General features: G+C 54.5%; 2 protein-coding genes and 2 long non-coding RNA genes across 9 annotated transcripts in view; 2 read left to right on the top strand and 2 right to left on the bottom strand.

Annotated features, from left to right (window-relative positions):
- Window positions 1–3,371: 3,371 nt before the first annotated feature.
- On the bottom strand, window positions 3,372–16,718 carry IKBKE (inhibitor of nuclear factor kappa B kinase subunit epsilon). Of its 5 annotated transcripts, XM_035346963.1 has the most exons (22): window positions 16,357–16,718; window positions 15,026–15,114; window positions 14,764–14,864; window positions 13,858–13,998; window positions 13,638–13,767; window positions 12,659–12,840; window positions 12,231–12,391; window positions 11,642–11,752; window positions 11,333–11,512; window positions 10,954–11,156; window positions 10,525–10,589; window positions 10,298–10,389; window positions 9,675–9,776; window positions 8,933–9,008; window positions 8,733–8,845; window positions 8,505–8,581; window positions 8,221–8,260; window positions 7,501–7,602; window positions 5,702–5,798; window positions 5,082–5,194; window positions 4,715–4,786; window positions 3,372–3,988 (listed from the first exon to the last, which is right to left on the bottom strand). In XM_035346963.1, the coding sequence occupies exons 3-22, from the start codon at window positions 14,848–14,850 to the stop codon at window positions 3,955–3,957; spliced, it is 2,178 nt and encodes a 725-aa protein (XP_035202854.1). In that variant the 5' UTR covers window positions 14,851–14,864; window positions 15,026–15,114; window positions 16,357–16,718; the 3' UTR covers window positions 3,372–3,954. The 5 variants fall into 5 exon arrangements, 4 of the variants coding, with proteins under 4 accessions (XP_035202854.1, XP_035202855.1, XP_035202853.1 ...); XM_035346964.1 differs by lacking the exon at window positions 15,026–15,114; XM_035346962.1 differs by lacking the exon at window positions 16,357–16,718 and having other exon boundaries at window positions 15,026–16,266.
- LOC118178479 lies at window positions 4,170–20,218 on the top strand. The gene is made up of 3 exons (XR_004756157.1): window positions 4,170–4,369; window positions 17,810–17,812; window positions 20,086–20,218. It is a non-coding gene; the product is annotated as an uncharacterized LOC118178479 (long non-coding RNA).
- LOC118178485 lies at window positions 10,589–11,164 on the top strand. Its single transcript, XR_004756163.1, has 2 exons — window positions 10,589–10,734; window positions 10,945–11,164. It is a non-coding gene; the product is annotated as an uncharacterized LOC118178485 (long non-coding RNA).
- Window positions 18,954–26,259, bottom strand: part of SRGAP2 (SLIT-ROBO Rho GTPase activating protein 2) — a 104,556-nt gene continuing 97,250 nt past the window's right edge. For both annotated transcript variants that reach the window (XM_035346947.1, XM_035346948.1), the window contains exon 22: window positions 18,954–24,923. In XM_035346947.1, coding sequence (XP_035202838.1) covers window positions 24,540–24,923 — 384 coding nt within the window. In that variant the 3' untranslated portion in view covers window positions 18,954–24,539. The remainder of the gene's footprint in view (window positions 24,924–26,259) is intronic.

Here is a 26,259-nt window from a genome sequence, read left to right as displayed (position 1 = left end):
TCTCCCGAGACCCCTCCCCACGGACGCGGCTCCCCGTGGGGCCGATGCTGGCTGGGGGCAGCACACAGCACCCCCGGTCCTGGTGCTGCAGATGGGGCAGGCAGCTCTCAGCACAGAGCCGGTGGGGGTGGCAGCATCCCATCCCATCCCATCCCCATCCCACCCCCATCCCATCCCCATCCCCATCCCCAGGTCTGCCCCCCCAGGAGCAATAGGAGCACGTGTGAGGTACTGCTTTATATACAGTCACTAAAACCCGGGTGCAGCCACACAGGCTGCTGCAAACCCTCTCCTCGCTCAGAATGAATGCACAGACCCGGCTGCAAGGGCAGCGGGAGCGAATTCCCTTTCCCCACTGAAATGCCAGCAGGGCTCTGGAGCGCCGCTGAGGGCTGCGAGCCGAAGCAATTATCTCTCCCAGCTGAGGCTTTTGTGGTTGTGGGAGAAGTGAAAAGGAAAATATTATGGCCAATTTCTGGAGTGGATGAGAGCAGGCTCCAGCACTGCGGTGCCAAGGACAGCCGTGTCTGGTTTGCCAAGCCCCCTGGACACCCTGGGCCATGCAGGACACGCATTGCCCAGGCTCTGGGCTAGCTGTCGAACCACCAGCACATCCCTGAGCGGTGCTCAGTCGCATTGGTTTGAAACACGAAGCCGGGGCAGAATCACGCCTGTGCTCCTCTGGTTTGTGTGCGGGCAGTCAGGTGAAGAGACGGCTGCAGTGAGCGCGGTGCTGGGCTGTGCTCAGGAAGCTGAATTTGACATCTTCATGAATTCCCGAGGACAAGAAGAGCCAAAGATATTGGAGTCTTTTTGAAAGATTTTGATCTGAAGAAGGATTGAAACACTGGCTCCAAGTTACAAAAGTCTAGTGCCATAAGCAGTCACTAGTAAGTGCTTAAAACTAAAGGCGCAAAATTCGAGTTTTGTTCTGTGTTAGGTAGCACGATTAATATCTGGAAGGGCCTTTTCTTCCCTGTTAGAGATCCTGATTCACTTTCATGCATCCTCTGCTTCTGCTTGAGAACAGCAGCAGATTTATTCCTGGGCAAGTGTTTTCCCCAGAGTTGGTATTTCATCCCGTGCCCTTCCCTGACCTGGCCTTGATTCTGGGAGTCCCCTTTGCAGCTGCTGTGTTAGGGCACTTTAAGGATGACAAGGGCTGTTAGTAAAAACTTTTTGATTTTATATTATTATTATTATTTCCTGTGCCTAGACATAAATCCCTTCTTCCTAGAGCCAAACTTGTTCCAGGTCAGACACTCAGCTGGTCCAAATCAGCCCAGCTCCACTGAACCTGAGCAAGTGCCCGGGCTCCCTGCCCTGCTCCGAAGGGGGATGTCAGTGAATCCGGGTGGATTAAAGATAACATTAGTTATAAAACTAGGAGAATCCCAGAAAATAATTTGCAGGAGAAAAGTTTTAAAGTGATGGCTGAGTTCCACCACTTGTACAGTAAGCCCTTGGGTTTGACAGTCAGGATGTTGGTTTTTACAATTAAAACGAATGGGAATGTTCAGACTCAGTGCCAAATACCACTCAGAAGCAGTTTCCTGTGCAGGGGCAGCTCCTGGCTCTCTCAGCCTGTTCCTACAAGAAAGCAAAGCCAGACACAGTCCCGGAGCTGCTGCTCCTTGCTCCTTGAAGCCATGGTGCGCACCTTGAAGCCTGAGGTCCCCCTGCAAAATTCACATCCCTGCTGAGACCTGGGCAGAGCTGCAGCAGGACGGTCAGCTCCAGGGGCAGGCTGTTTTTTCCTTGTGCCACCATACATGTCCCAGTGGGGGCTGGAAATTTTTGCCATGGTCAATCCAAGGATTGACCCACAACAGGCAGACCCCTGCCTCTCCACAGTGCCGCTCTGTCCCCGGGCACTGGCTGAGTTCTGTGGTCCCGGGGCTGGGGACAAGCCCTGGGCTCGCAGGAGCTCAGGGACCAGAGCAGCCCGGCAGGCCCGGACTTGGCTGAAGGCTTTCGGCTGAGCCAACGCGTGTCACCTCCAGAAAACGTGCTGGGAAGGGAACTGGAGGAAGGGTGAAGGGAAGATCTGGGTGTTTCGTTCTCTGCCGAGGGACAGGTTCGGGCAGGCACGCTGAGCATCCCCGCCGTGGCTGAGTCAGACGCGTTTGCTTGCCCAGGCAATGGCTCAGCCTCTGCTTCCAGCGGCACCACCGGGAGCTGCACGGAGCCGCCCCGGGCTCTGCGGGTGCTGCCCAAGCCCTGGCTCCGACACCCCCAGGCACCAGCAGCCAGCCGTGCTGCTAGTGACAAGGCAAACACACGGCCATGGACTTTGTGCAGGGACAGGAATGAATACAAACATGTCCTAAATCCCCTTTCACCAGCACAGCCACCAGCTCACAGACCACAGGAGCACAGGGGCCACCGGCTGCCACCCCACACCCTGTTAGTGCTTCCCAGGGTGAGGAGCAGGGTCCTGGACACTGATGTGCGTGTGCATGCCCTCGGCATGTCTGCAAGGGGTGGGGAGAGCCAGGGAACTCTGCCTGCTGTCTGCCAGGAGCCCCCTGGGTGTAAAAGCTGCCTTGGACCCTGGCCGGCCCCATCCCCTGTGCTGGGACACGGGTGCCACCCTGCCTGGCTTCCCTGCAGCCCAGGAGCTTTGCTGTCACCCAGCCCGGGCTGTGGGACCTGTCACAAGCCATAAATCACCCCGGGGATGGGCAGGAAGAGGTGGACAAAGGGGTGGCACACCCGATGCTTCCCACAAAGGGCTCCTTGATACCATCGCACGCTCGCAGTCCGAAAACCTGGGCTTCCCGTATCACTGAGCTGCAGGCAAGCAGCTGACTCAGCCGATAACCAGAGGATTACGGCTTCTCGTAACACCCAAGGTCAGAAAACAGTAGGAAATTCGGAGCATAATGCATTCCCCAACAAAGGGCTGGGTGCAGCCCTGATGCAGAGCAGCAGGACCCATCTGCACCGTGCCGGGTGCTTCCTGGCTGGTAATGAGGTGGGAATAACACGATTCCCATCCCTGCTATTCCTCTGGGGTGTAAGAGGAGTGCTTCCTGCTTGCATCCTTCCCAGGGCAGCTTCAGACAACACCAGCAAGCCCAGAGGTTGCCTGCTTTGGTCCCCTGGTCCCCATCTCCCCCCTGTCCCCATCCCTGCTGCAGCCCAGCCACCCAGGCTGTTGCCTCCTCAGATGAACAAACATTTTCACCCTGAATTTATTTAATGAGGTAAATGCTTAGGATTTCTTTTTGTCTTTCACCCAAAAGAAATGTGCCTGCTTTCTCTCAGGGGAGTCATCTTGCCTCAGCGTTTACTAACCCCCAAAGCTGAGGATGGAGACGTTTCAGTGAGGGCTGTTTGGAGAAGGCACACACACAGACGTGTCCATAAACACCGATCTCAGTTACATTTATAGAAAGGCACCAAAACAGAGAAACCTCCCCCAGCTTCCTGCACCTGCTGCCATCAGCAGCCCGGGACAGGGCTGAGCTGGGGACAAGGCCGGGAGGCAGGAGGAGAGCGGGCAGGGACGGTGGCGGCACCCCGAGCCCCCCATGGGCAGTGGTGGAGCCGTCCTGGGCCAGATCCGGCCTCTCCTCCGTCGGGTGCAGCGTCCCCCTGCCCTGGGCTCTGCCCCAGCCCGTGAGGCATCAGTGAGCACAGGAATGTTACTGGGGGCATCAGTCCCTAAACGGACAAGAGATAATTTCTAGCCTCTTTATCATCCAACATCGTGATTCAGAGGAGCTAGAAAACCACCAAGTCCTTCAAGCACTTTTCAGAAGGATAAGCCCTCGTGCTGCGCCAACTTTCCCGTCAAGTTTTCACTGGAGAACTGTGCAAAGTGCCAGAGCGCAGAGGTAGGACCAGGCAAGAACGCCCAGCTCGTGCGCAGCTCTGGACCCGAGGTGCTGTGGGTGCTCCCTGCTGCCAGCAGCGCTTTGCTTCAGCACCTGCAAATCCGCCGCGTCCTCAGAGGCCGGGAGTGGGGGCAGCCCCGCTCAGCCTGCGGGAACAAAATCAAAGGATTCGGCTGGGGAGGGCTGGGCTGGGCTCGTGCAGTCCCAAACCGCGGCGCGGGCTGGGCACCGGTGGCTGGGCTTGTTCCTGTGTCTGCTGCTGTGAGTTCATCGTGCAGAACCAGGCCAGACCTCCCCTTGTGCCTTTTTTTTTATCCACGGTGGATGTGCTGCAACAGCACGCTTGGTCCTATAGAAGCCAAGCTGGGGTGAAACACTGGTTTCCTTTTTTCTTCCAAAATACGATCCAAAGCTCTTTGAGGTTTTGGTATGGATATCCATAGTGTTGGTTTGCACTGAGAGCCTCAAGAGAAGGTTAAAGAGGAAGAAACCCAAGGGGGGGCTGCAGCAGTGGGATTTTGCAGGGAGTTTTGTCCAGAAGCAGAAAGCATCGGCTTCTGCACGGCAGCCAGCAGCTGACAGCACTGAGCAGCACGGGGAAGGGCTGGAAGGAGGGCGGTAGGCATTGCATAGCATTTGCAGTAGGTCATGCTTCAATTCCAAGAAAGATAAACCCTCTCCTGCTGCCAGATGATGATGATGCAGACGTGGTGCTGCTGGAGGAGCCGTGCCAGTGGCTGTGGTTGGGCTCAGCGCGGGGCTCAGCTGTCCCCACCGCGGCACCGGGGCGCTCGTCCCCCAGCCCACAGGCAGCACCCTCAGCACCCATCACCGCCCGTCCTCACCCTCCGGGCAGGATCCACCCCACTCACCGCTCGATGATGCTGTTGTTGAACTGGAGGTCGCACGTCACTGACTTCATCTGCTCCAGGAGCTCCTGCATCCTGCCGGACACACAGCGAGGGACTTACACGGGGGCAGCCCAGCCACTCCTGCCCGCTGGAGAAGCAGAAGCGGTGGGTGACCAGCAGGGATGCCCCAAACCATGGTCAGGGAGCTGAGATGACACCCGGCAGCACGAGGCAGCACAGCACTGAGGGGCTGCATGCAGGATGCCCCAGCCCCACACCAGCCCCGCAGAGCTGGAACCCCCACACTGCCCCACAGAGGATGGGCAGCAGGCGGTGGTGCTGTCCCCATAGCACCAGGATGTCTGAAAACCCTCTTCCAAACACTCACTGGAAAGCCATCTCCCGGCGGGCCTGGCTCAGGGGGACAGGTGAAGGCACCGGGGGGACCAGGGCCGGGCTCCGTTTCTCCGTCAAGGCTATCTGGGGAAAGGTGTCCAACGCCTGCAGAGATGGAGACACTTGGTAGCTCCGGCACCCAGCGAGCTGCTCGCTGTGGTCTCACCCATGGGTGCTGGGGGCGTGCAGCCTCTCCGTGGGCACCCTGCCGAGGGACCAGAGGGTGACCAAAGGCTTGGGGAAATGATGTATGTGTATGGTCACAGCCAGCACACCACCTCTTCAGGAGAAGGAGAATGACCTAACCAAAGGGCATCGACCCGTGGCTGTGGTCCAAGGTGTCAGATAATCCATCGTGACAACTGGAGGCGACACATCGTCTCTTCTACCGCTGCAATTTCCTGCCTGCTGAGTACAAACTAACTCCCCAGCGCCACACAGGCATTTTTGGACTCAGAGTGCCACAGCCAAAGGTTTGCCCAACCCTTGTTCTGCTCAGTGCAGCAAAGCAAACTCCAGGAAACTCCAAGCATAACTCCAAAAATCCGCAGCAAGTTGTTTAAACGCACCCGGTGCCTCCCTCCCGAGCAGGGCGGCAGCGCGGGGACCTACGTGCTGCAGGCACTCCTGGCACTCCATCGCCTCCACGCCGCAGGTGCTGATGCGGTTGCTGAGCCTCTTCAGGTGCTTCTTTGTCTCACACACCTTCCTAGAAAGGAAAATGATGGTTAAAAACTCCGGTCAGTGTTTGTCAGCGATGGGGGTTATCAGATTTTTTTGTTGTTGTTTTAATTTTGCATCGCTTTCTGCAAACCATGCCGGATTGGAGTTAAAATCCTGAGGGGAAGCAAACGAGTCACAGCGGTGTGGTAACGGCAGCCACCACAGGTGAGGCTGTCCACACAGCACCAACAGCAAAGTAATTAGGGGAAGTGTGGCTTAGACGGGGGCAGCTCCAGAGCATCGCTTCTGCCTCAGGTGCAGCTCCTCTGACCCCCACAGAGGACCGAACTCCTACTCAAGGTGGGTGCTGGGCTTTGCACCCCACTGCTGGGCTCTCCTTTCACACCTGAAGCCCGTGAAGGCCAGAAAAATCCCCCCTCAGCCCACCCTGCCCAGGCTCCAGCCCACAGGAACCCCCTTAGGGTTTGGGGCTGACCCCCCCGATCCTGCCAGCTTCGGGGCAACGGGGCCACAGAGCCAGCAGGTGCCCCAGGAATGGCACGGCTGTTGTATAAAAAAAGGTTTGGTTTGGCCTTAAAAAAAAAAAAGGAAGAATATTTAAGGTGAATGGTCCACCTCTGGTCCCCAGAAAAGAGCCACCGCACCGCAAACCCTCGCTGCCAGCAGGAAGAAACTCAAAACAAGGCAATTACAACTGAAGCAAAAACAATTTTTAACTATCCAGTTGTGACTCACAATGCGTCCTGCCTAAGGACAGAAAAACAGATGCAAAAATACCCCAGGACAATAAGCAGCAGCTTTTCTCCCTCCTCTGAGTCAAAGCAGAAGCCCTGCTTGAGCACGGACGGGGCTCATCGCTGCGGGGACGGATTTCATCCTGGGACAAAGCTCCCCCCAGAGCCAAGGAAAGATTTAAGAGCAGCGTGAAGGGATGTGGCAGGAGGCAAGCAACAATTTCTGTCCCCAAAATGAAACCTCACCGTGGTTTGCAGAGAGAAACCCCCAGCTTCACCCGCTGAGGCTCGAGAGGGGAGGGCGCAGGGGAACGGCAGTGCCGGCACTGCCCGCTGCCCCTGGGGACGTTCTGGGCATCTCAGAGAAATCCCCGGCCTAAAAATCCCTCCCCCAGCACTGAATCCAGCGCAATGCTCCATGCCACAAATCGGGACCGGGTCAGAAGCCGGGTTCGATCCTAAGGCACTGCAGAAAATTGTTCTCCCACCCACACGGACGGCCCGTGGGAATGGACGATCTGCTCTACCGGCAACCTTGCAGTAAAAAGCCAATTTCTGCGACATCCTCCTCTTCTAAACGCCTCCCCCTCAGCCCGCTCCTTTCTCGCTGTAATAGGCAGTGGATTGTGCTCAGTCCCTGCAGGTTAATTTGCTCTTTGCGTTATTCCCCAAACACCACTTAATATAAAATCTCCCCTAGCAGGCAGATCCCTTTGTCTCTGTAGGAATTTTGTCCTGATAAAATAACCACCAAGGAGGGAATCCAGCTGCATCAAGGGGAGCTGCAAGTTCGTGTTGGACAGGGCTGGTTTCAGCCTTAGAAGAGCCTGGTACAGGATAAAAAGTGAATACACAAAAGGTTTGCTAACAGGCACACAGAGCTTCTATGAGGTCTGAAGCCCTCACGGGAGGGTTATGGGAAGCCCCCCTCGCCCGCCCGGTGTCCCACGGGGCTGTGGTGGGACGGGAGCCCCAAACCCCTTGTCTCGGTACCTCATCCTGCTGCCGTGCAGGGCCAGGACGTCCTGGTATTGCCGCACACACTCGTCCTGGAAAACCAGGAGAACCTTCCTGGCCAAATGCCCCAAATTCACCCTGAAAGCAGGAGAGACGAGGGGGAAGGGAGCAGAAGTTATTTCCTGAAAGGCACGAAAATGAAAAGCCCAGGTTAAATATCAGTAGAACTGAAGCTGGCACCCGAAGGGGGGAAGAGGGACTGGGCAAGCGGTGGTGCCAAGAAAATGAAACCAAAGCGTGACAAAGAAGAGATTTCAATTCCCCTCTTTCAATGGAAAATGAAAGGAGAATTTTTGAAGACAGAAAAGCCCCAGGGGCACTGTGCCGCCACGCAAAGTCAGGCAGGTACGGAAGCACTTTCCCAGAAATGGACACATCCGAAGTGATCATGTCAGTGAATAAACGAGCCCCAGACTGAGCGAGCACCGTGGGAGCAGCCGGCCTGAACCGTGCTCATTCCCCCCAGGGCTCTTTGCCCCCTGGCAGCTCCCTGGCCCAGCTCCACAGAGGTTTTTGCACGGTGCAGGAAGGTCCGGCACAGAGGAACCAGCACACAAGCCACCTGCCATGGGTGCTTAGGTCTTTCTCAAGATGAATGACCCGGGAACATTTTGCATCCCCTTGAGATGCTCTCAGAAATGCCAAATGTCCGGCTGGCAACAGTTTGGGGCCAGAAGGGGAGGGGGTGCTGCTTACTTGTCCAGCTTGTGTATTTGCTCCTCGTTGTAGCCCAGCCCTGGGGGAGGAAAGACACGGGTCACCTGCCAGAGCAAGCTCCACGCGTTTTTGTGTTCATAACCCAATAAATGGGCAATTTCACCATGCCCAGATCACTTTGGGGGGGTTCATTCCCCAGGATGACTGTCACGGTACAGAAACCAGCAGTGTAATCATTTGTTTTCCCCCCCAGGTCAGTGCAGGGACGCCGCTGCTGCAGGCAGCTTGGCTGGGCAGCCCCCCAGGTGCGCCCCGGAACTCACGCGGACAATTCCTGGCCTTCCTGAACTGCTTGTGTATGAGCTGCATCTTCTCCAGGCAGCACTCGATCTGCTGGATGCTGCGGAACAGGGACAGGGAAGGAGGCGTGAGGCCACAGGAGGAAGGCTAGGAGGTTGGGGTACCCTCCCCTGGCTACCCAGCTCGACCCCGAAATCACACCGAAAACAGCAAAACCTTCACGGGGATTTTGGTAAAGGTGCTCTGCAAACCTTTTGTCTTCATGCGCTTGTTGCCCGTGCTGCACCAGCTCGGACAAAATGCCATCCAGTGCCCCCTGGAAGTCGTAGATGCTGTGGGAACACTGGGAAAGCTCCTCCACGACCTGCAGGTGGGGAAGGGAGGTGGGGGCCGGCTCCTGCCAGCGCCGCCTGCACCCATGGGTGCTCCCAGCCCCTGCCTTGGTGCTCACCCTCTGCAGCCGGGTCTTCACCACCGCCAAGTCCTTCAGAGCTGGCAGCCCACTGCCTCCGGGAACAGCCTCGTACCTGAGGAAAAGGAATATTTCTGAATATTCAGGGGTGAAAATGAATAAACCATCACCTGGGCACAGAAACACGTCCCTGGGGGAGCTGGGCTGTGGTCAGCTCAGGCAGTAAGTCCCAGTTCAGAGCCAAGAGAGGCAAAGTGCTGATAGGTAAAAACTCGCCCCGTGGTGTCCCATTTGTTCCAAAATTGCTGATTTTATATGAGCTGGCCTCATGCTGGTTGGAGGGGGAGCACAGCACCCGGGCACAGCTCCCCCTGCCTCCTCCTCGCGCTTATTTTGCGGTCACAGGCTGCAACAGCCCAAAAACCCCAAGCAGGAGCCAGAGCCCAAGGACTCCTCCTGGGCTCACACAAAACCAGAGCCGGATAATTAAAAACTGGAGCGAAGACGGAGAAGCAGCCAGGGCGGCTCACTTCCCACGCAGCCTGCACAAGGAGCAAAGAAAAACCTCTTGCGCTCCAGCTGCCAGCTCACTCCTGGAATTTATTTCTGATTATTCAGGCACCTTCGAGAGCCCCATATCTGAGCTGCGATATGGGGATGACGGCAGCAGCATCGGGGCCTCCCCAGGCTGCTGCACTGGTGCCTCTGTGGGTCCTGCCTGCCCCTGCTCCCAGCACCCAGCACCCAGCACCCGTGCCAACAGAGCCACCCCTGCACTTACAGCCCGCGGGTCTTCACCTCCATCAGCTGCAGGCTGGTGAGCACCGTGTTCACCCCTCTCCTCTGCTCCAAAACCCTCGAGCACTCCGATTTCAGGTTCCCGCTGCCACAAGAGAAAGCAGCCCGTCCACCGTGTGCCCCTGTCCCAGCAGTGCCAGGGCTCGGCTTGTGTCCCCCCCCCCCCCCCCCCCAGCTGCTCGTAGGAAAGCGAGGGGCTGGGGGCACTGGAAGGGGCGCAGGGATGGGGGGGAGGGTGCTGGGAGGGTGCTGGTCGGTGGGCACTGCGCAGGCACGGCTCAAGGAGCTCCTGCCCCAGGGGAATGCATAAGATGGAGAAAATGCACAATGAAGATTTTAGTAATGAAGATGATGATGATGATATTTTCCTCAGCCTGAAAAAAATGACGCAAAAGTAGCAAATGGGGGCAGGAACATCCTCAAACACTGAGCCCCCAGCCGGGTGCAGTCCCCTCCCAGCCTGGCACCTGTGTCCCTAGCCTGGGGACGCTGTGCTCCCTCCCAGTGCCCCCACTGCCTGCCAGAGGCTGGAAAACCCCAAGCATTTCAACCCCTAACACAAAACTCCTGCTGTAACGGGGAGGGACGGGTGGTCCCGGCACTCACATCACCCAGCGCAGGCCCCTGGCCACCAGCTCCTGGCAGCGCCGCAGCGCCTGGGCGATCCGCAGCGTCTGGTGCACGGCGCCCACCGCGCTCTGCAAGGCAAAGGGGTTGGACCCGATGAGCTCTCAAGGTCCCTTCCAACCCCTACAATTCTGTGATTCTGTGAAAGGGACGGTACCAGTGGCTGTGTCCCCGCTGCCAGGCTCCCTGTGGCCATCCCCACCTACCTTGGCGGTGCTGCAGTCGGCCACGACGTCCACCTTGGGGACAAACTTTGGAAAGTCAAGCGCCGCTGGAGAGATGGAGAGCAGTCAGCCAGGGGGCTTCGGGGAAGATGGGCAGGGACGGCTCCTGCCAGCCCTACAAGCCCCCGAGCTGCTCAGGATGTCAGGAACGGGAGCAGCTGAGATGCTCGAGGCTTAGTGCAGCTCTCCGAGGTATTTTGGAAATGTGGGTGAAGGCACGAGCCGCCTGCAAAGCGGGCAGCCACAGAGCACACACGGGAACGTCTAGGGGGGAACTGACCCTGAAACCTTCTTATCCTGCCCCAGCACCACTGCCCTGCCACCTCCTGCTGTGCATTCGACTCCATCAGGACGATCCTTTAAGCAAATCCCTCTGACATTGCCCACCCCATCCCCACTGAGGGTACTCACGGTCTCTGTATCTCACTCCTGCCACCTCTTCTGGCTGCTCGGCGGAGCTCAGCAGGGTCAGCGGGTTGTGCTGCGCGGTTCTGCAGAAGCTGTGGGCCTGCAGGTTAGGATCCAGCTCGTACGGGTGACCTTCATAAAAATATTCTTGATGGTGGGGAGCTATGCTCGTTTGTTTGAAGACAGCGTCTAAAAATTTGCTGGTACTGAAAATGCAAAAAAAAATGAAAGGGTGGGGAATGAGCCGTGAGGTTTGTGTTCAGGTTTCCATCACTTTAGCTGACTGCAAGCATCTCCTCGTGGCAAAACAGCGCAGAGGCCAAGGGGCCTCTCTGGAGCTCAATTCCCAAATTCACCCGGCCTCTCCTGGGGGGGTCCTTACGTGTTGTAGGAGTGGATGTAGATGCGATGCGAGGAAGCCTGCTGCAGGGAGAAGACGTCGACCACGATCCTGTGCAGAATGTCATTGGTTTCCGCAAAGAACTGATCGAAGCCCCAGCATTTCTCCTGATCCGCCTCCAGGATATTGGCCAGGATGGGTATGAGCTGGTCCTTCAGCCCCCTGCGGCAGCAAGAGGAGAACGAGGAGAGGTTTTGTGCCTATCGGAGTAACCACAAGCTGTGGGGGGGGTCAGCAGCAGCAGGGTGCAGCTGCAGCCCCACGGGGACAGGGCCAGGACATGGGACTCACGCCGAGAGCTGGCAGGTGACGGGCAGCTCGTAGCTCCACTCGATGCTCCCGTTTTCCTGCCTCTGCACCCCTGCGATGGCCCCGGGGGGCTTCTCGGTGGTGATTTTGTACCTGGGGGGAGGAAATGGCTCGGTTTGTCCTTGTGAAAGGAGCCAGGAGACGTCTGACTGGGCACCACGGCCCTCGGGTGCAGCAAAGTGGGAAAGGAGAGAGCATGAGTGGGCTGGGGAGGGCACAAGTTACAAAAAGAAATCAGAGATAGCGAATAGCTCAAGAAATAGTCAAAAAGATTCAGAGGAACATTAACCCTAACTTCTCTTTCAACTGTTTAGCCCCCAAGGAAGCATTTGGAGGGCAAGCAGGACAGATGGACACAGACCCCTGCCATGCTGTGTATGCTCCCCACACGGCAGAGAGCACATGGCCAGCCACGAGCTACGTTTCCAGGCTCTCTGGGTTTTATGGGATTGAGCTACCCTGCAGTCAGACCACTGTCTGGCAGGTACCAAGCCACAGCCAGCTCATCCTGCAGCCCCCAGCCATGGTGCCCCCTCCCCGGGGCGCAGCGCCGAGCCCCCCCGGTACCTACATGGTCTCCTTGTTCCTGCGGGGTCCCCCGAAGGGGACGAAGGGCAGGCTGCCGGTGGCAGCGTGGTAGAAGGTGACGCCGATGCTCCACAGGTCAACGGTGACGCCGTAAGCCTTGTGCTGCGGCTTGCGCAGGACGGCTCGCTCGTACATGTCCGGGTGCTGGAGGGGCGAAGAAGAGAGCGGCGCTGCCCTGGGGCATTTCAAACTGCCCCTTTGGGCCTCTTCTGCTGCGACCCCAAAACAAAACGTGGCCCAGGATGCTGCGAGCAAAATGCTGAACCCTCTCTCTTCAAAACTCGTGGCCCCTTTTACTTCGGGCTCTGCAGGTCCCTGCTTCTCCCCGTGTCACCCGGCTGTTGGAGGGATGGGGACTGGGTTCCCCCAGGACACCCCGCGGCCACCAGGCCAGCCCCGTGCCGTACTCACGAGATACTCCTCTGTCCCATAGACGGACACAAACTTTTCGTCGTCTTCCAGCTCTCGGGCAGCCCCAAAATCCGTCAGCTTGTAGATGCTCTGCCCATCTTCGCCCACCAGCCGCATGATGTTGCCTGGTTTGATGTCCCTGTGCACCACGCCGTTCTCGCGGAGGTGGTTCATCCCTGCTACTGCGAGCGAGGAGGGAAGCGTGGGCTTGGAGCTCTTTGCTTGAGCAGGCTTTGGGTGAACGCAGGCGTTAAAGAAGGACCAGAGTGGGGACAGGCCCCAGGGCTGGCTGTGCATTAATGGGAACCAGCGTGACTTTGGGGAAATGCAGAGGAGGAGTGAGCACATGGGGAAGCACAGCCCAGCCCCATTGCTGTTGGGCAGGGAGACCCTCAGGTTTCTGCCAGAGCAGTGCTCGCCAACCCAACCTGCCCCAGGTGCTATCTCTGACCATACAGGCTGCCCTAAATGCCCACAACACCAGTACTGTGTGGTCCCAGCCTGTCCCAGAGCCCCAGGAATGGGGACGGGGACGGGGATGGGGAAGGGGATGGGGACGCAGATGGGGACGGGGATGGGGATGGGGATGAGACGGGGACAGGGATGGGGACGGGGACAGGAACGGGGATGGGGATGGGGATGGGGACGGGGACGGGGATGGGGATGGGGATGGGACGGGGATGGGGATGGGACGGGGACGGAGATGGGGATGGGACGGGGACGGAGATGGGGATGGGGACGGGGATGGGGATGGGGACAGGGACGGGGACAGGAATGGGGATGGGGACGGGGATGGGGATGGGGACAGGGACGGGGACAGGAATGGGGATGGGGACAGGGATGGGGATGGGATGGGGATGGGATGGGGATGGGGACGGGGATGGGGACAGGGACGGGGAGGGGGATGGGGATGGGGATGGGGACAGGGACGGGGATGGGGATAGGGACGGAAACAGGGAAGCGCGCAGCCCCCGCTCACCCACGCACTGCAGCACAACGAGGAACTCAGGCTCGGCCAAGCCGAAGGCGTTCACTGGGTCCTCGAGGACGTTGAGCAAGCTGCCGCTCGAGCAGTACTCCATCACCAGCACCTTCTGCTTGCTGCTGCCCTGCACCGGGGAGCAGCAGTGAGGGCACGGGCAGCTGCCCCTGTCCCGGCGCTGCCGGCACCGTGGTTTCCGAGCCGCGGCCCCACTTACCGTCTCCTCCACGGCAAATAACTTGACGATGTTTTTATGGTTCAGCTTCCTCAGCATCTCGAACTCCCTCATCTGCACCTCCTGCGGGCGGAGGTAACTGGCATTCTTGAAGACCTTCACAGCAACCAGCTCCCCTGATTTCTGGGAAAAGAGGAAAAGGAGAAAAGGGAAATGGAGAGTCACCCTGCCTGTGCCACAAACAACAGCATTAGCTCCAGCACTGCTCTCGCAGCCCGATCTGGATGCAAACCATGCTCACAATAGAGCTTGCTTTCTTAACAGGCTTCCTCAGCCTTTGCTGTCTACGTTGCAAAAGCCAGAGATGCTGCTCAGTTCTGTTTGCTTCCTGCCTCTGAAGCCCACGTGCTTGGTGGGAGCGTGTTCATGCTGTTGTCACAGGCTTACGGCGGGGCTGGAGGCAGCCAGCTCCTGCCTGCTCCCTGCAGGACAGGGCTGTTTTGAAAGCATCCTCCCAGCCCCGAGCCCTGCAGAGGCAGCTTGCTTAATAAACTTCAAAGGCCAGTGGGGCTGAAAGTCTCTGTTCCAGCCCTGGCAAGTGTTTGCTTGATGTATGCAAATCGCCACGGATGGGGTTTTCAAAACCTCTGGGCATTCCCCAGAGCAGCTCACACCGCGCGGTGCAGGGGAGAGACGGGCCAGCAGCACCCGCACTGTGAGCCCCAGCGAGCCCTAAAAGCAGCTCTAACCCCACAGGGCTCTGCTGGGGGAAGCAGCCAAGGGAGAAAATGAAAATAAAACCCAAACTGCTGGCAGCTGCGGCTCACGGGAGGGCAAGGGCGAGTGGAGCATCCCCGCGCTGCGGGGCAGGAGGGCTTGGGCTCAGGGGAACCGTGGCCATGGGGTGTCCGCCACCCTCCTATAGCCCCCCCCTCAGCAACCCCTCACCTTGTTGCGAGCTTTGTAGACGGAGGCCGTGGCGCCCTGGCCCAGCAGGTCGTCCGTGCTCCAGAGGTAGTTGGGGGTGCTCTGCATCGCCTGCACCGCCGCTGCGGGGAAGCACAGAGGTCACCCCGGCGGCTGCTCACATCCCCCTGCCTGGCCCCACCACCACGCCCGGCCGTTTGTCCGTCCGTCCGTCGGCTCCTGGCAGTGCACAGGGACGCCGACGGCACAGCATGGCCCTGGCAGGCAGCTCCCAGCCTCCTACCTCGCCGGCGCCGCTCTGCGCGAAGGGCTGCGCATGAGAGGCAGGGACGACGCCGTTGGTTCTGCCCAAAACCACCCGGCCGCTGGGACCTGTCGGGGCCGGCAGCAAAACAGATGAAAGAAAAAAAAACACACACACACACACACAAAAACAAAACAAAAAACCACAAGCAAACAGAACTGCAAGGTGGAGGGAGGCACCTCCCCGCCGCGAGAATAGAAACCTATGGGATTGCAAAACTCGCTCTACGAGAATCAGCTGCGGCTGGAGGAGGAAATGCTTCAGCTTCCTGCTCGAGAAAAAAAAAATCCCGGAGTTGCAGCCATCCCCAGGCAGGGGCTGGGACAGCCTCTGTTGAAGGCAAACAGCGCTGGGCACCGGCCAGCACCCAGCCCTGCCTGGGGCAGGCAGACGGGAGGCAAAGGCAGAGCAGGATGCGTGCCCAGGGGCTGTGTTCAGCCTCCGTCAGCGGTGCCAGGCTCCCAGGCACAGTCCTGCTGTGCCCGCTTGGCGCTGTGGGGTCGGTGCTGGCCCTGGCTGCCCCGGTGCAGGATTCAGTACTGCACGTGGGGATGCGCTCAGGGCGGGCTGCTGGCACTGTGCTGCTTATGGAGCCACCGGGTGCTCCGGGTGGGTGCTCAAAGCCCCACCAGGGGCTTCTCCAGAGCAGAGAAGCCTGCAGCAGTCGGGCTTTTTCCAAGTCTTCTCCATAGCTCCGTGAGGAGATGGATTTATCGTGACCTGTCCATCTCCAGGAGCTGCTTTGCAGAAGTTACAGGTCCCAAAGGCTTCCCACCGCCAGCTGCAAGGACGGCTCAGCTCCTCCAGCCATGCCCCAAAGCCGCTCTGCCTGTGCAAGCCCAGTGTGCTCCTGGCAGCTGAGCCACACCGCGGCTGCTGCACGGCTCCAGTGGTGCCCACGCACCCTGGGAGCACAGAATTATCCGTGCAACCACGCTCATTCACCCCAGCCCCTCCTGTTCCCTGGGGGTGATCCTGCAGACCCCCGGTCCAGCTCACTCCCGGCTGTGCCAGCACCGCAGAGCTCAGCAGCTCCCTCTCCCCAGCCTTTGAGCCTGCCCCAGGTAAAGCTGCCCCAAAGAAGTGCAGAGGAGGTGAGAGGAAGCAGGTGCAGACAGAGCAAGCAAGGCAGCCTCCCTCCCCGGCCGCAAACCCTTCCCCCATGTGTGTGAAGCACCAGATCCGGCCCAGCCCCAGTGCCTGCAAACACTGCCAGCGGCTTTCGGCAGTGAGCAAAGGGCAGAGAGGAGATTTCGGGGCATTCCCCAACCCTGGCTGCTCCCAAGCTGCACCTCCAGCATCGCTCTCACCGTATTTCAGCGATCAAGGAGATCGAGGACTTCTCATCTCAGCTGGGAAAACCAAGGGAGGCCGTGGCAGGGCTCAGCGTCACCGTCCCCACATGCACACGGGCTGGGCCACGCAGCAGCAGCACCCAGCTGCAGCGGTGCCTCTGTGGGGTGTCCCCAGAGAGGGGCCAGAAGCGGCTCCAGATGCTCAGATCCCGGCCCTGCTGGGGAAGAAGGCAATGGGGGTCACAGCCCAGACTTGGAGCTGATGGATGGGAGTGCAGGATGCAGGATGTGGGGTGCTCAGTGCAGCCTCCTGCTGCCTGCACACCCAGCTCACTTTCCCTTCTCGCTTTCTGGCTTCCAGGTGCCCCCACCTCACCTTGCCCAGCCTCAGCACCAACAGCCCGGGGCCCTGTCAGGAATTTCTTTAGGCTCCCAGGGATGTGTCCAGGAGCTCTCCTGGACGGAGCGAAGCCTGCATCAGTGTTTGAATCTGTGAGCACGAGATGCATGCAAAGAAGGGATGTAGTGCTTCACTGCTCTGCACACAATCTCTGTGCCTAACTTGCTTGCTAATTACGGCCGAGCTTCGTTTCCCAGCCCCGTGAGAGGCTGCCCGACAGACCACGGCGCGGTGCTGAGCCGGCGGGGCCCAGCGGTGGTTGTGGCAGCCGCGGAAGTGAAGCCCCACGAGGCCGGCCGATCGAAACGCCTCATCGCCGAGATCAAAGCCACCTCGCTGCGGCTCCGCTGACAGGAAGAGAAAGGGACGGACGACTTCTCAAAGTCATTTCCAGTCTTGTTTGTGATGGGCTGGGGACACTTCAGAAACCTTTCCCCACGCTGAAAAAAAAAAAAGCGCAGCTCGTTTCTCATCTCAGGCCTGCATCAAAACCACACCGATGAGAGCCGTTAAGGCCAGGAAGAAGCGAAGTGAAACCCGACAGGGGAAACGCCGAAATTTCTTCCCGAGCTGCCCACAGGCACCCCGCGCCCCTCGCCTGCTCCCACCCCGCTGCTGCCCCTCATGGGGCTCAAAAAGAAACAGAAAGGAAGGCTTTAAGGCCATCACCCCCCCAGGGGTGCTCTCGGGGTTCTGACCCGTGCGCGTGGCTTCAGCTTTCACCGTCCATGAGCCGAGCTGGGCTGATGGTGGGCAAAGGCAGGCAGGAAATAACTAAAATACTTCATAACGCCCCAAAAGGATTATTGTCGGTTGTGCAGCGAGGCTCCTCGCAGTACCAGGAAGGGAGCTGGGAAGGAAGGATTTGAGCAGGGAGGGAGCTCAGGAGGAAGGGATTTGAGCCATCAGCGCCTGCTCCAGGCGGGGGCAGCAGAGCCCCACCGATGCTGAAGCTCCCGCAGGGACCCGGCCCCGCGGCAGGGGGGGTCGGGGGGAGCCGCGCCCTCCCCGGGGCCGCAGCCCCGACCCCGCTCCCGCTTATTCGCGCTAAAGGTGGGGGGAAAGGAGACGGTGGGAAGGGGGCAAGGGGTTACAGCATCCTCCTCTGTGCTGTTGGAAAACCACAGTCATTTGTCGCTGCTGCAGCTCCACTTCCCGGCTTGTGGTTATTAAAAAAAAAGCAAAAAAAGCACCCCTCAGCCTGCCCCCTGGGAGTCAAAGGGGGCTCAGGGAGGGGGTTCCCTCCCCCCTCCCCCCCGATGATATATTCACCCAGGGGACTGAGTCCTGGAGCTTTGCGGGTGGCCCAGAACAGCCCCAAAAACTGGGGGCCTGCGGCTGGAGGTGTCCAGGTGGGGGGCACGGGGCAAGCGGCTGCCCCCAGCCCCACTGAGGCACCCTGGGAGTGGGGGTCTCGGCCAGCCCCAGCCCACCTCCAGCACAGCACATCTGGATTCAGCATCAGCCAGGCTGTAATTAATTAATCCCCTCAAACCTAAACAAAGGGAATCCAAAATTACAAGCCCCTGACACAGTTTCTGGGCCGCATTCTGAAAAAGGCACACTGAAAAGCGGAGATGGGGGAAAAAATGGTAATAATGTCGGTGACCCAAGCCCTAATCTCAATCTTAAATCCTCTTTCCCAGAGAGGGTTTGAGGCCCGTCCTCTCCAGGAAAATGAGGAAGATTAAGCGTTTTGCAATCAGGTCATTGCAAGGCAAGTTCATGCTCTGCTGAATCCTGTTAGGAGGTGTGTGGGGGCCGAAGAGGAGTGGGGCTGGAAGCACACAAACGTTTCCTGGCAGAGGTGCCCACCACTGGGGAAGGAAGGAGCCTTGGGAGCCAGGGGCTGCAGACACCACCCATACCCATCCCTTGTGCAGGAGGGGAGCCCCGCTCGGCTGCAAAACTGCACCCAGCATCCCCGCCACTGGTGTTACTGGGGAGCGCTTTGGGCTCCGGATAAGGCAAGGCTGGATCACGTTCCTTGCCCACTTTATTCAAGTGCCTTGGTGCTATGAATGGTGACGTGGACTGCTGGATCCTGCAGAGTCTTCCTCACTTACCAGAGCCAGCGATAATTCAAACACCGTGCAAGGCCCGAGGCTGGGGGGGCTGCCTGGAAGGCGCACGCAGGCGATGCTCATCCCTGCTCCCACTCACGCTCGCTCGCACGCACGCACGCTGTACATCATTTACTGGCGCCCATCGGTCAGTATTTCCACCATACCCAAAACATTTATTTCTCCAAAACTATTGCTAATGACAATGGATACATTTTGTAGCCCCAGTATGGATTTAACATTTCCAACACGTATACTCCTAATACTGTACAATACTGTACCAAAAGGAAAAAAAAAAAAGGATGTACCTCCATATTGTACAGTTATATATACAAAGTACAATTTTACACAGTTTAATATATACACCATATATATATTGGTGTAGAAGACATGAAACAATGGAAACTGTTTTAGCAAGAACATTCCATCCCACCAAACAACTGCTGTTAATAAAAACCAAAAAGCCAACGCACCACACGAGCCTGAGCCCACTATTGCAGGACTGAGGTTTCAGACCAACAGAGAACAAGGTTTCCAGACTTTGCAATCGAACTTTCTTACATTATAGTAGAACCATGACATCGCTGCTATTCTTGAAAATGCATCAGAGGTGGTTTCAACGATTGCCCTGTTTTGGCTACATAGAGCTGGTCTTGTAGAGAACCTGCTGCTTACAAGTATTGCTCCAGCAGTTTGGCACACTCACGAGTCCAATTCCATCGGACTTCATTTATTCGAACTACAGGGCTCTGCCTGGAGAGAAAGGCTGGTGAAGTCCACTTCGAAAGTAAAGTTACAACAGTGCCTTTAAAATGAAGGGTCCGTCTATTATTCGCATTGCAAACTGCTCAGTATTTACCCTGTACGAAGCGTGGTATATCAAGTATCAGCGCAGTTGGGAGCTGCCCTCCCTTTCCGCCTTCGCCTCTTTTTGGCCCATATTCGAAAAATGACACTCTTGTCTCTAACTACATTATAGGAAGCACAAAATAGAACAGAAAAAAAAAAAATAAATCTTACATTTTCCAGGCCTCGAATTGCTGCTTTGGCATCTCTTTGTCCACCAAAATAGACTCGGAGAGCCAAGCCTGGAAAGCACTCGCTCTGCCTCCCGGCGCCTCGCCTCGGGCTTTATGCGGGCGCAGGGCAGCGGGTCAAGTATTCATTTCAAGTACCAGGTTGTTGCACACATAAGAGACGAGCAGAAAAGCTGATCCAGAGAGAGGATTCTTAGAAAGGGACGTGTAAACTCAAACCCAAAAGTTCAGTCCAGCCCACCAGTTTTGGCACGAGGGAGCATCGCTCCCTTCTGCCAAGGCCTCTGGTGCTACCAGTCCGCTACAGAACAGCTTCACGTTGGTGATGGTGGTTGTGGGATGTTTGCCAATGCCAGTTAAGCCCACAAAAAGGCTTAATATCTTTGAGAAAACTGAAAATTTCAAAATAAATAAATCCCCAGCTTGTTAAGCTCATTTTGCCTGTTCTGTACAGCCTCACTAGTGATGGGAGTGCCCAAAAGCTTCCATTTTCTTTTTACCTTTTTTTTTTTTTTTAAAAAAAAAAAGTTTTCCTAGCTTGTGAACGAGTAAATGCATTTGCACTTTGCAGCACATTCCTGTACACTTAGGGCTTGATCCTGCCAAGCGTGGGCACCCCATACCCGGTCCACTGAACAAGCCTCAGCGCTGCCTTCCGCAAGGCAGGGGCCTGCTGCTGTGCTACGCAGGAGCCAAGGAGGTCGGCTTTTCACCCAGCCTGCTAGACACATCGCCTCAATGGGCATTTCCCCATCTTTATGAGCAAGCTGGGCCCAGCTGAGAACATCATCGACCTTGAGTACCCCTCCGCACGCACCTCATGAAGCGACGGAGCATTCCAGTCCAGCAGGGAAATGCATGCAAAGGATCTGAAGTGCTAACTAGAGACATTTATTTCTCTTGAAGAAACTCTCTCAAACGCTTAACGAAACCCAAAACCTATACAATGGTCACTGAATTAGAGGTTCTGACACACAAAGGAAAAGAAATGAGGCAGCAAACTCCATCTGCAGTGACCTCTTCTGTCTGAACATCGCTGGAGGGATCCCAAACGTGCCAACAGCCGAGCCACTGCTCGCCCTGCACCCAGTGCAAGGTGAGAATTGTAACAGATGGAATTTCTTGACAAACTCTGAAGTGTTTTGATTCTGTAAAGAAATTTATGAGAACTTGGTTATCTTAACCTACTTTTGTGCAAGAACAATCTTGCCTTAAAAAAAAAAAAAATCCAACAAAACCCCCGGAAATCAAACATATGAGGTATTCATCACAGGAAACCCAAAGACTCCTTTTAAACAGGTATCAAAGTACATACATATACAACGTGTTTCTTCCTGCTGTCACAGTGCACTCTAATTATTTAATCATTTTCATTGCAACAAAATATCCAGTACAGATAAAATGAGAGAAGCTCGCTCATGTCCCATTGCTTTGACATGAAGAATGAATTTACAATTTATCAACTGTGAGCCTTTGGATTACCCTAGAGAGGCAGAAATTTAGCAATCATTAAAGCACACTGCTCAATTCCCAACAAGGGAAGTAAAACATAAAAGGTTAGAGCTTCAGAAACTATTAAGATTGATCACCTAAAATTGTATTTTATTTTAAAAGTTTTGCTTTGGATTATTTCAATCCAACATTTGATGAACAAGAACTCTTTGTTCATACAAAGCACTATCAAACAGACATACGTTATTCCAGTTATCAAACACTTCTTGTCTTTATATTTGACACATACATTACATAAAAGTCATGAAAGAATTTCCATGGAAGAGCTAATATTTCTTCTGAATATGAAGATATGAATCAACAGTGATACCTCCCCAAGCAAACCACTGTGTCTCATTTGTCCACACTACGTTGGTCTCTTCTACAAGATGCCCACTGGTTTTGCAGGGCGGTGTTGCTATTTCCAGTTTTTCTCTCCCACCTCTCCTGCAATGAACGGTAGCAAAACACTCACGGCAATGTCCTCTCAGCCTGGTACATTCACAGAGTGAAGCAGGCAAGCTAAAGTTTCCTTTTTGTGTTCTCTCTCCTATGTGTGCGCATGTGTGTGCATGTCCTGCTGGCTGGACAGGCCCAGGTCAGGTGGAAGAGGAAAAGTTCTTCACGCTGCCATATTGCTTGCTGTAAGTTTTAAGTGTCAATCACAGTGCACACCAAAATTCCAGTTGAGTTGCTCAATATACAGTTTATGCTGCTAAGCATATTCCCCTTGACAGTAGGATTGTCCCAGAGCTGTGGATGCTAGAGATAAGCATAGTAATTCACATACAGACAGTTGCTGTTACAGTAACCTGAAGTCTTTATCTCTCGATTTCCATTCATACTTCAGACCTCGAAGACAGAAAAGAGCATCTCCTCCAAATGTGCTGTGTGTGGCTGGACACTTACTCTTAGAAACGTGAATGCTAGGCATAAAAATATAAAGAAAATAAGGCATTACAAATGAGTCAAAGTAAATTTCACAGAGATCCTGCTCTTGACACAGATTAACTTTGGTCGTTCATGACCAAACAAAACAAAAGCAAAAATTCCCTACGTAAAGTAAATGCCAGAAAGTTCTGCCTGAGCGAAAAATTGCAAGTTTAGTTCTTTTTCCCCAAAAGACCAAGTGATTCCTTGGTGGTAGAAGTCCATCAGAACCTGAGAGCAAAGTTCGCTGGTCGCTGTTGGGGATCCTTCCCTGCGAGGTGATCAGGGCACGGTCCAGTGACAGTCGCGCGCGTACCGCAGTGCTTCCCAGGGAGAACCGCCGCTACAGATCAGCTACAGAAAAACGAATCGCAGAAGTGTTCTCACTGAAATCTGTCTGGTGTCCCCAAGTTGGCATAGGTTCTTAATTAAGAGCACAAAGAAAGTTGGTCTTTTAAATAAACGCCGCTAATATGGGTATATTACTGCTGTAGAGATGGGTATGTGTGTGGGGGAGGGATGGGGACACAGTAAAAACCCTGCTCATTTCTCCAAGCAATATCCTTCAATCGATCAGAAAAAGTACATTTAAGAAATTGTTCTTAGTTAAGTTTTGCTTGTTTTTAAATTACTAAGTGCCAATTATAACGACATTGCAGTCACAAGGAAGCTAAAGTGTAAGAAACCCATAAATTTAAAAGAAAAAGATAAATGGAAGAGGAAAATAACTTCTCTTATCTTGTCCTTGCCTGAATTTTTTTGATGAAAACGTAGTATGTGCAGCTACTTTTTAAATCCCAAAAAACCTTGGCAACAAGGTGAACTAAGGGTGAGAGTCTCCTCACTCGTGGGACCACGAGATCTTCTTCACCGTTGTAAGTGGCACACGCCTTCTTTTTTTTTTTTAATTAAATAAACATTTGCATTGTGGAAAATTCTCAGTAGAGTACAAAAAGAGTTCATGCAGCCTGCTGGCGGCTGAAGCATTTGCTGTCTACCATATAAATACATACACCAAGACTCATTCACATGTCTGCAGAGTCCTACGAAGGCATGCCATCTACCAAAGAACACGCAGGGAAGCCACTGCAGAAGCTGCATGCTGTCACGTCACCGTCCCAAGCAGCGTTTCTTACACCACTCTATAAGAGCAGAGACCCCTAAAGCAGTTCACAGCGGTCAGGGCCACTGACCCGAGCATTTACAGCCAGAAACAGGGAGAAGATACAAAGCTTGAGAACTTCTGATTGAAGTTTTACAGTGCTTGTAATTGGGATTTTGGTAAGGATCCATCTTGATATATGATCAAAACAAGAACGTGTGCGTTAGTAAATGAACTCCCATGAGAGTATGCTAGATTTCAGAAGTTAACTTGTTTTTACATTCAGGCTCCTGAGACCACACACCACATCATAGCCTACGGGCCAAAAATTACACTGGAAAACAATAAAGCTGTTTTTAAATAGGGGAGAGCAAAAAGGGGGAAAACAGCTAGATTGTCCATAAGCAACCACTGGGCTCTCTCTTATGCTCCTAAGCCTCAGGAACATATTTGTTTATATTTGCACAGACACATATTACATATAACTCCACAAAATCTAAGAGCGTTCCAGAGTAAACTATTTTTCATGACAAGTGTCATCTAAAGGACGAGGCCGGACGGCCAAGAGCCTTGGCCCTGCGGGGAGGAACGGGGCAGCAAACAAACAAAACCCAAGGATGTAATGGAAGTTGAGACAGACCCTTAACCACAGTGGCACCAGCGGGCGACGTAATAATAATGCACAAGAAACAGGCATGTCCAAGCTCCACGTAACTAGTGGCACCAAAACATGCAATAGACTAAAATCTATCCTATTGTTTCTCTGTGATAAATGAAACACAGAATATATAAGTCACTACACCAGTATTCAGAACAGGATGCCACCAAATACTTCTTTCAGTGGCCAAACACTTTGAACAAGGCATCAACAAGAAACCAAGATCCAACTCATCGCTATTTTGTGTTTTCCTCCTCAGCTTCACAGTGACCCGATAGTGGATTTCCTAAGCGTGGCACGAAGCGTTTTGCCTGACAAACATCACTGATGCGGGTACATGGGACGAGGTTGCTACCACTTAATTCACTCCCAGGAAGAGCTCCCAGCGTTAAGTAGCAGTTCACAACTAACCTTCAGCAGAAGTTCAAAAATTAGTTAAATAGGAATTGTGATGTCTCTAGCACAGTCTCTTCATCCGAAACAATACAGCTATATCCACAGTGCAGCATCAAGTTTGTCAGACAGTACAGGACTTGTCAGTAGGCTGCTGAGATGCAGAGGAGGCAACGCCAGGGCTTGTGGTGTTTGATTTGGGGAAAACTGTGGGCTTGGGCCGAGTTGCTGGAGGTTTCACCTGGGTGGCCATTTTGACCGACTTCACTGGCCTGAAGGTGCAGGGTATGTCGCCAGCGGTGCTAGCGCTACGCTGGAAAGCTGGTTCAGTGTCCTTGAGGATCTGAGTGTGCAGAGGGCTGGAAGGTTCGGAGGTGGGGGCCACCACTGGAGAGGTTTTCAAAGGCTCCAGGGTGTCGAGGACGACATCTGGTGCGTGCTTGACGCTGCTTTGCCTCTCCAGCTCCCGCAGCTCGTTCAGAGCAGAGTTCATAGTAGCTTCAATGTCCTGCAAACACAAAAGAGAAACCGAGTCAGTCACAGAACCCAGACACATAAACAGGGAGATAAAAGTCAGTCTCGGAGAACTACATATTTGTTTTTGGCCTGTAAACACCAACACTCAAATCAGTTAGCATGTTGATGGCCTTCCGGTGGCATAGTGAAACTCATGACAAACTATGCTTGCTACATACCATTATATACCAAAGTTAAAAAGCAGAGAACAAAACAGAATTGCTAACACTTTTTTGATGCTCATCTAGTCCCTTACTGATCCCAGGGTATCCACATGCTGCTTGGAATTCAAAGCTGACTCTAAGCCCAAAGTGCAGCAACGAACACAAAAGCACGCTGTTAAAATGCTGGGATCCACTCCTGTAGTTTATCTGGTAGGTGAGTTTCAGGAGAGCAAACTCTTAAAGAATGGAAAACAAGGGCCTGATGATTTTGACACGGTCTAATGTGCCACACTGAGTGCTGAAATCCTCGTGTGATGCTCTTGCCCCATCGGTTTCCCTATGAGTAGAAGTAGTCTTACCTTCCCGGAACAGTATTACACAGGACGCAAAACTTTAATGTTTTAAAAAACACAGAAATATCAGAAACACACACAGAAGTTCAAGTTGACTCTTCTCTGTCCTCTTATAAAATATTACAGTTAACAACAAATGAAAAAAAAAGCACCTTTGTTATTTCAAAAACCAGGCGTTTTCGTTCTCGGCTCCATGAGGACCTACATGCCTGCCGGAGCCTGCCTGCAGAGCCCAGTGGTGCACAGAACTCACTGGAGAGCAGAGGAGCTTAGCCTTTCTGTGACTCACAGTTTGGCTGCAGCTTTTTAGCTTCCTTAGAGGTTTTTCAGGGGGTGGGGAAGGTAAATCAGTCAAGGAATGGTGGAAGAAACCAGAGACAGAAATCCGACACCTCCAAGTCTATCTTGAGGCCAGGCAGATTTTACTTATGAAGTTAGGGAAAAATATGTAAAATGCATGATCAGTGTTAGATGGTGCTAGCACAGATACTGCAGGGCTAAGAAAAACTAATTTAACACAGGTCTCCCCTGCCCCCTTCCCCCTTCTTTTTTCCTCCCCAGACTTCTCCAGTGAAAACAATGGACTTAACGTCCTGGCAGGAAGAAGAGACAGAGCAACTTCAGTTAGAGCTTGATTTAAAAAACAAGAACTGATTCATGTCAACCGAAGCCTTGGAAGGATAATGAAATATGAAGACAACAAGAACTGCATACTATGATTCCACTGGAACATATGGGGTAAAGATATTCAGGAGGCCAAAATACATCTCTTTATCAGAATGGTGCAGATTTTTATTTGGACCTTATTTAC

This window comes from Oxyura jamaicensis, chromosome 26 (assembly GCF_011077185.1).
Source record: "Oxyura jamaicensis isolate SHBP4307 breed ruddy duck chromosome 26, BPBGC_Ojam_1.0, whole genome shotgun sequence".
Taxonomy (NCBI): Eukaryota; Metazoa; Chordata; class Aves; order Anseriformes; family Anatidae; genus Oxyura; species Oxyura jamaicensis.
The sequence above is the reverse complement of the archived record's forward strand: the minus strand, read 5'-3'. Positions and strand labels throughout refer to the sequence as shown.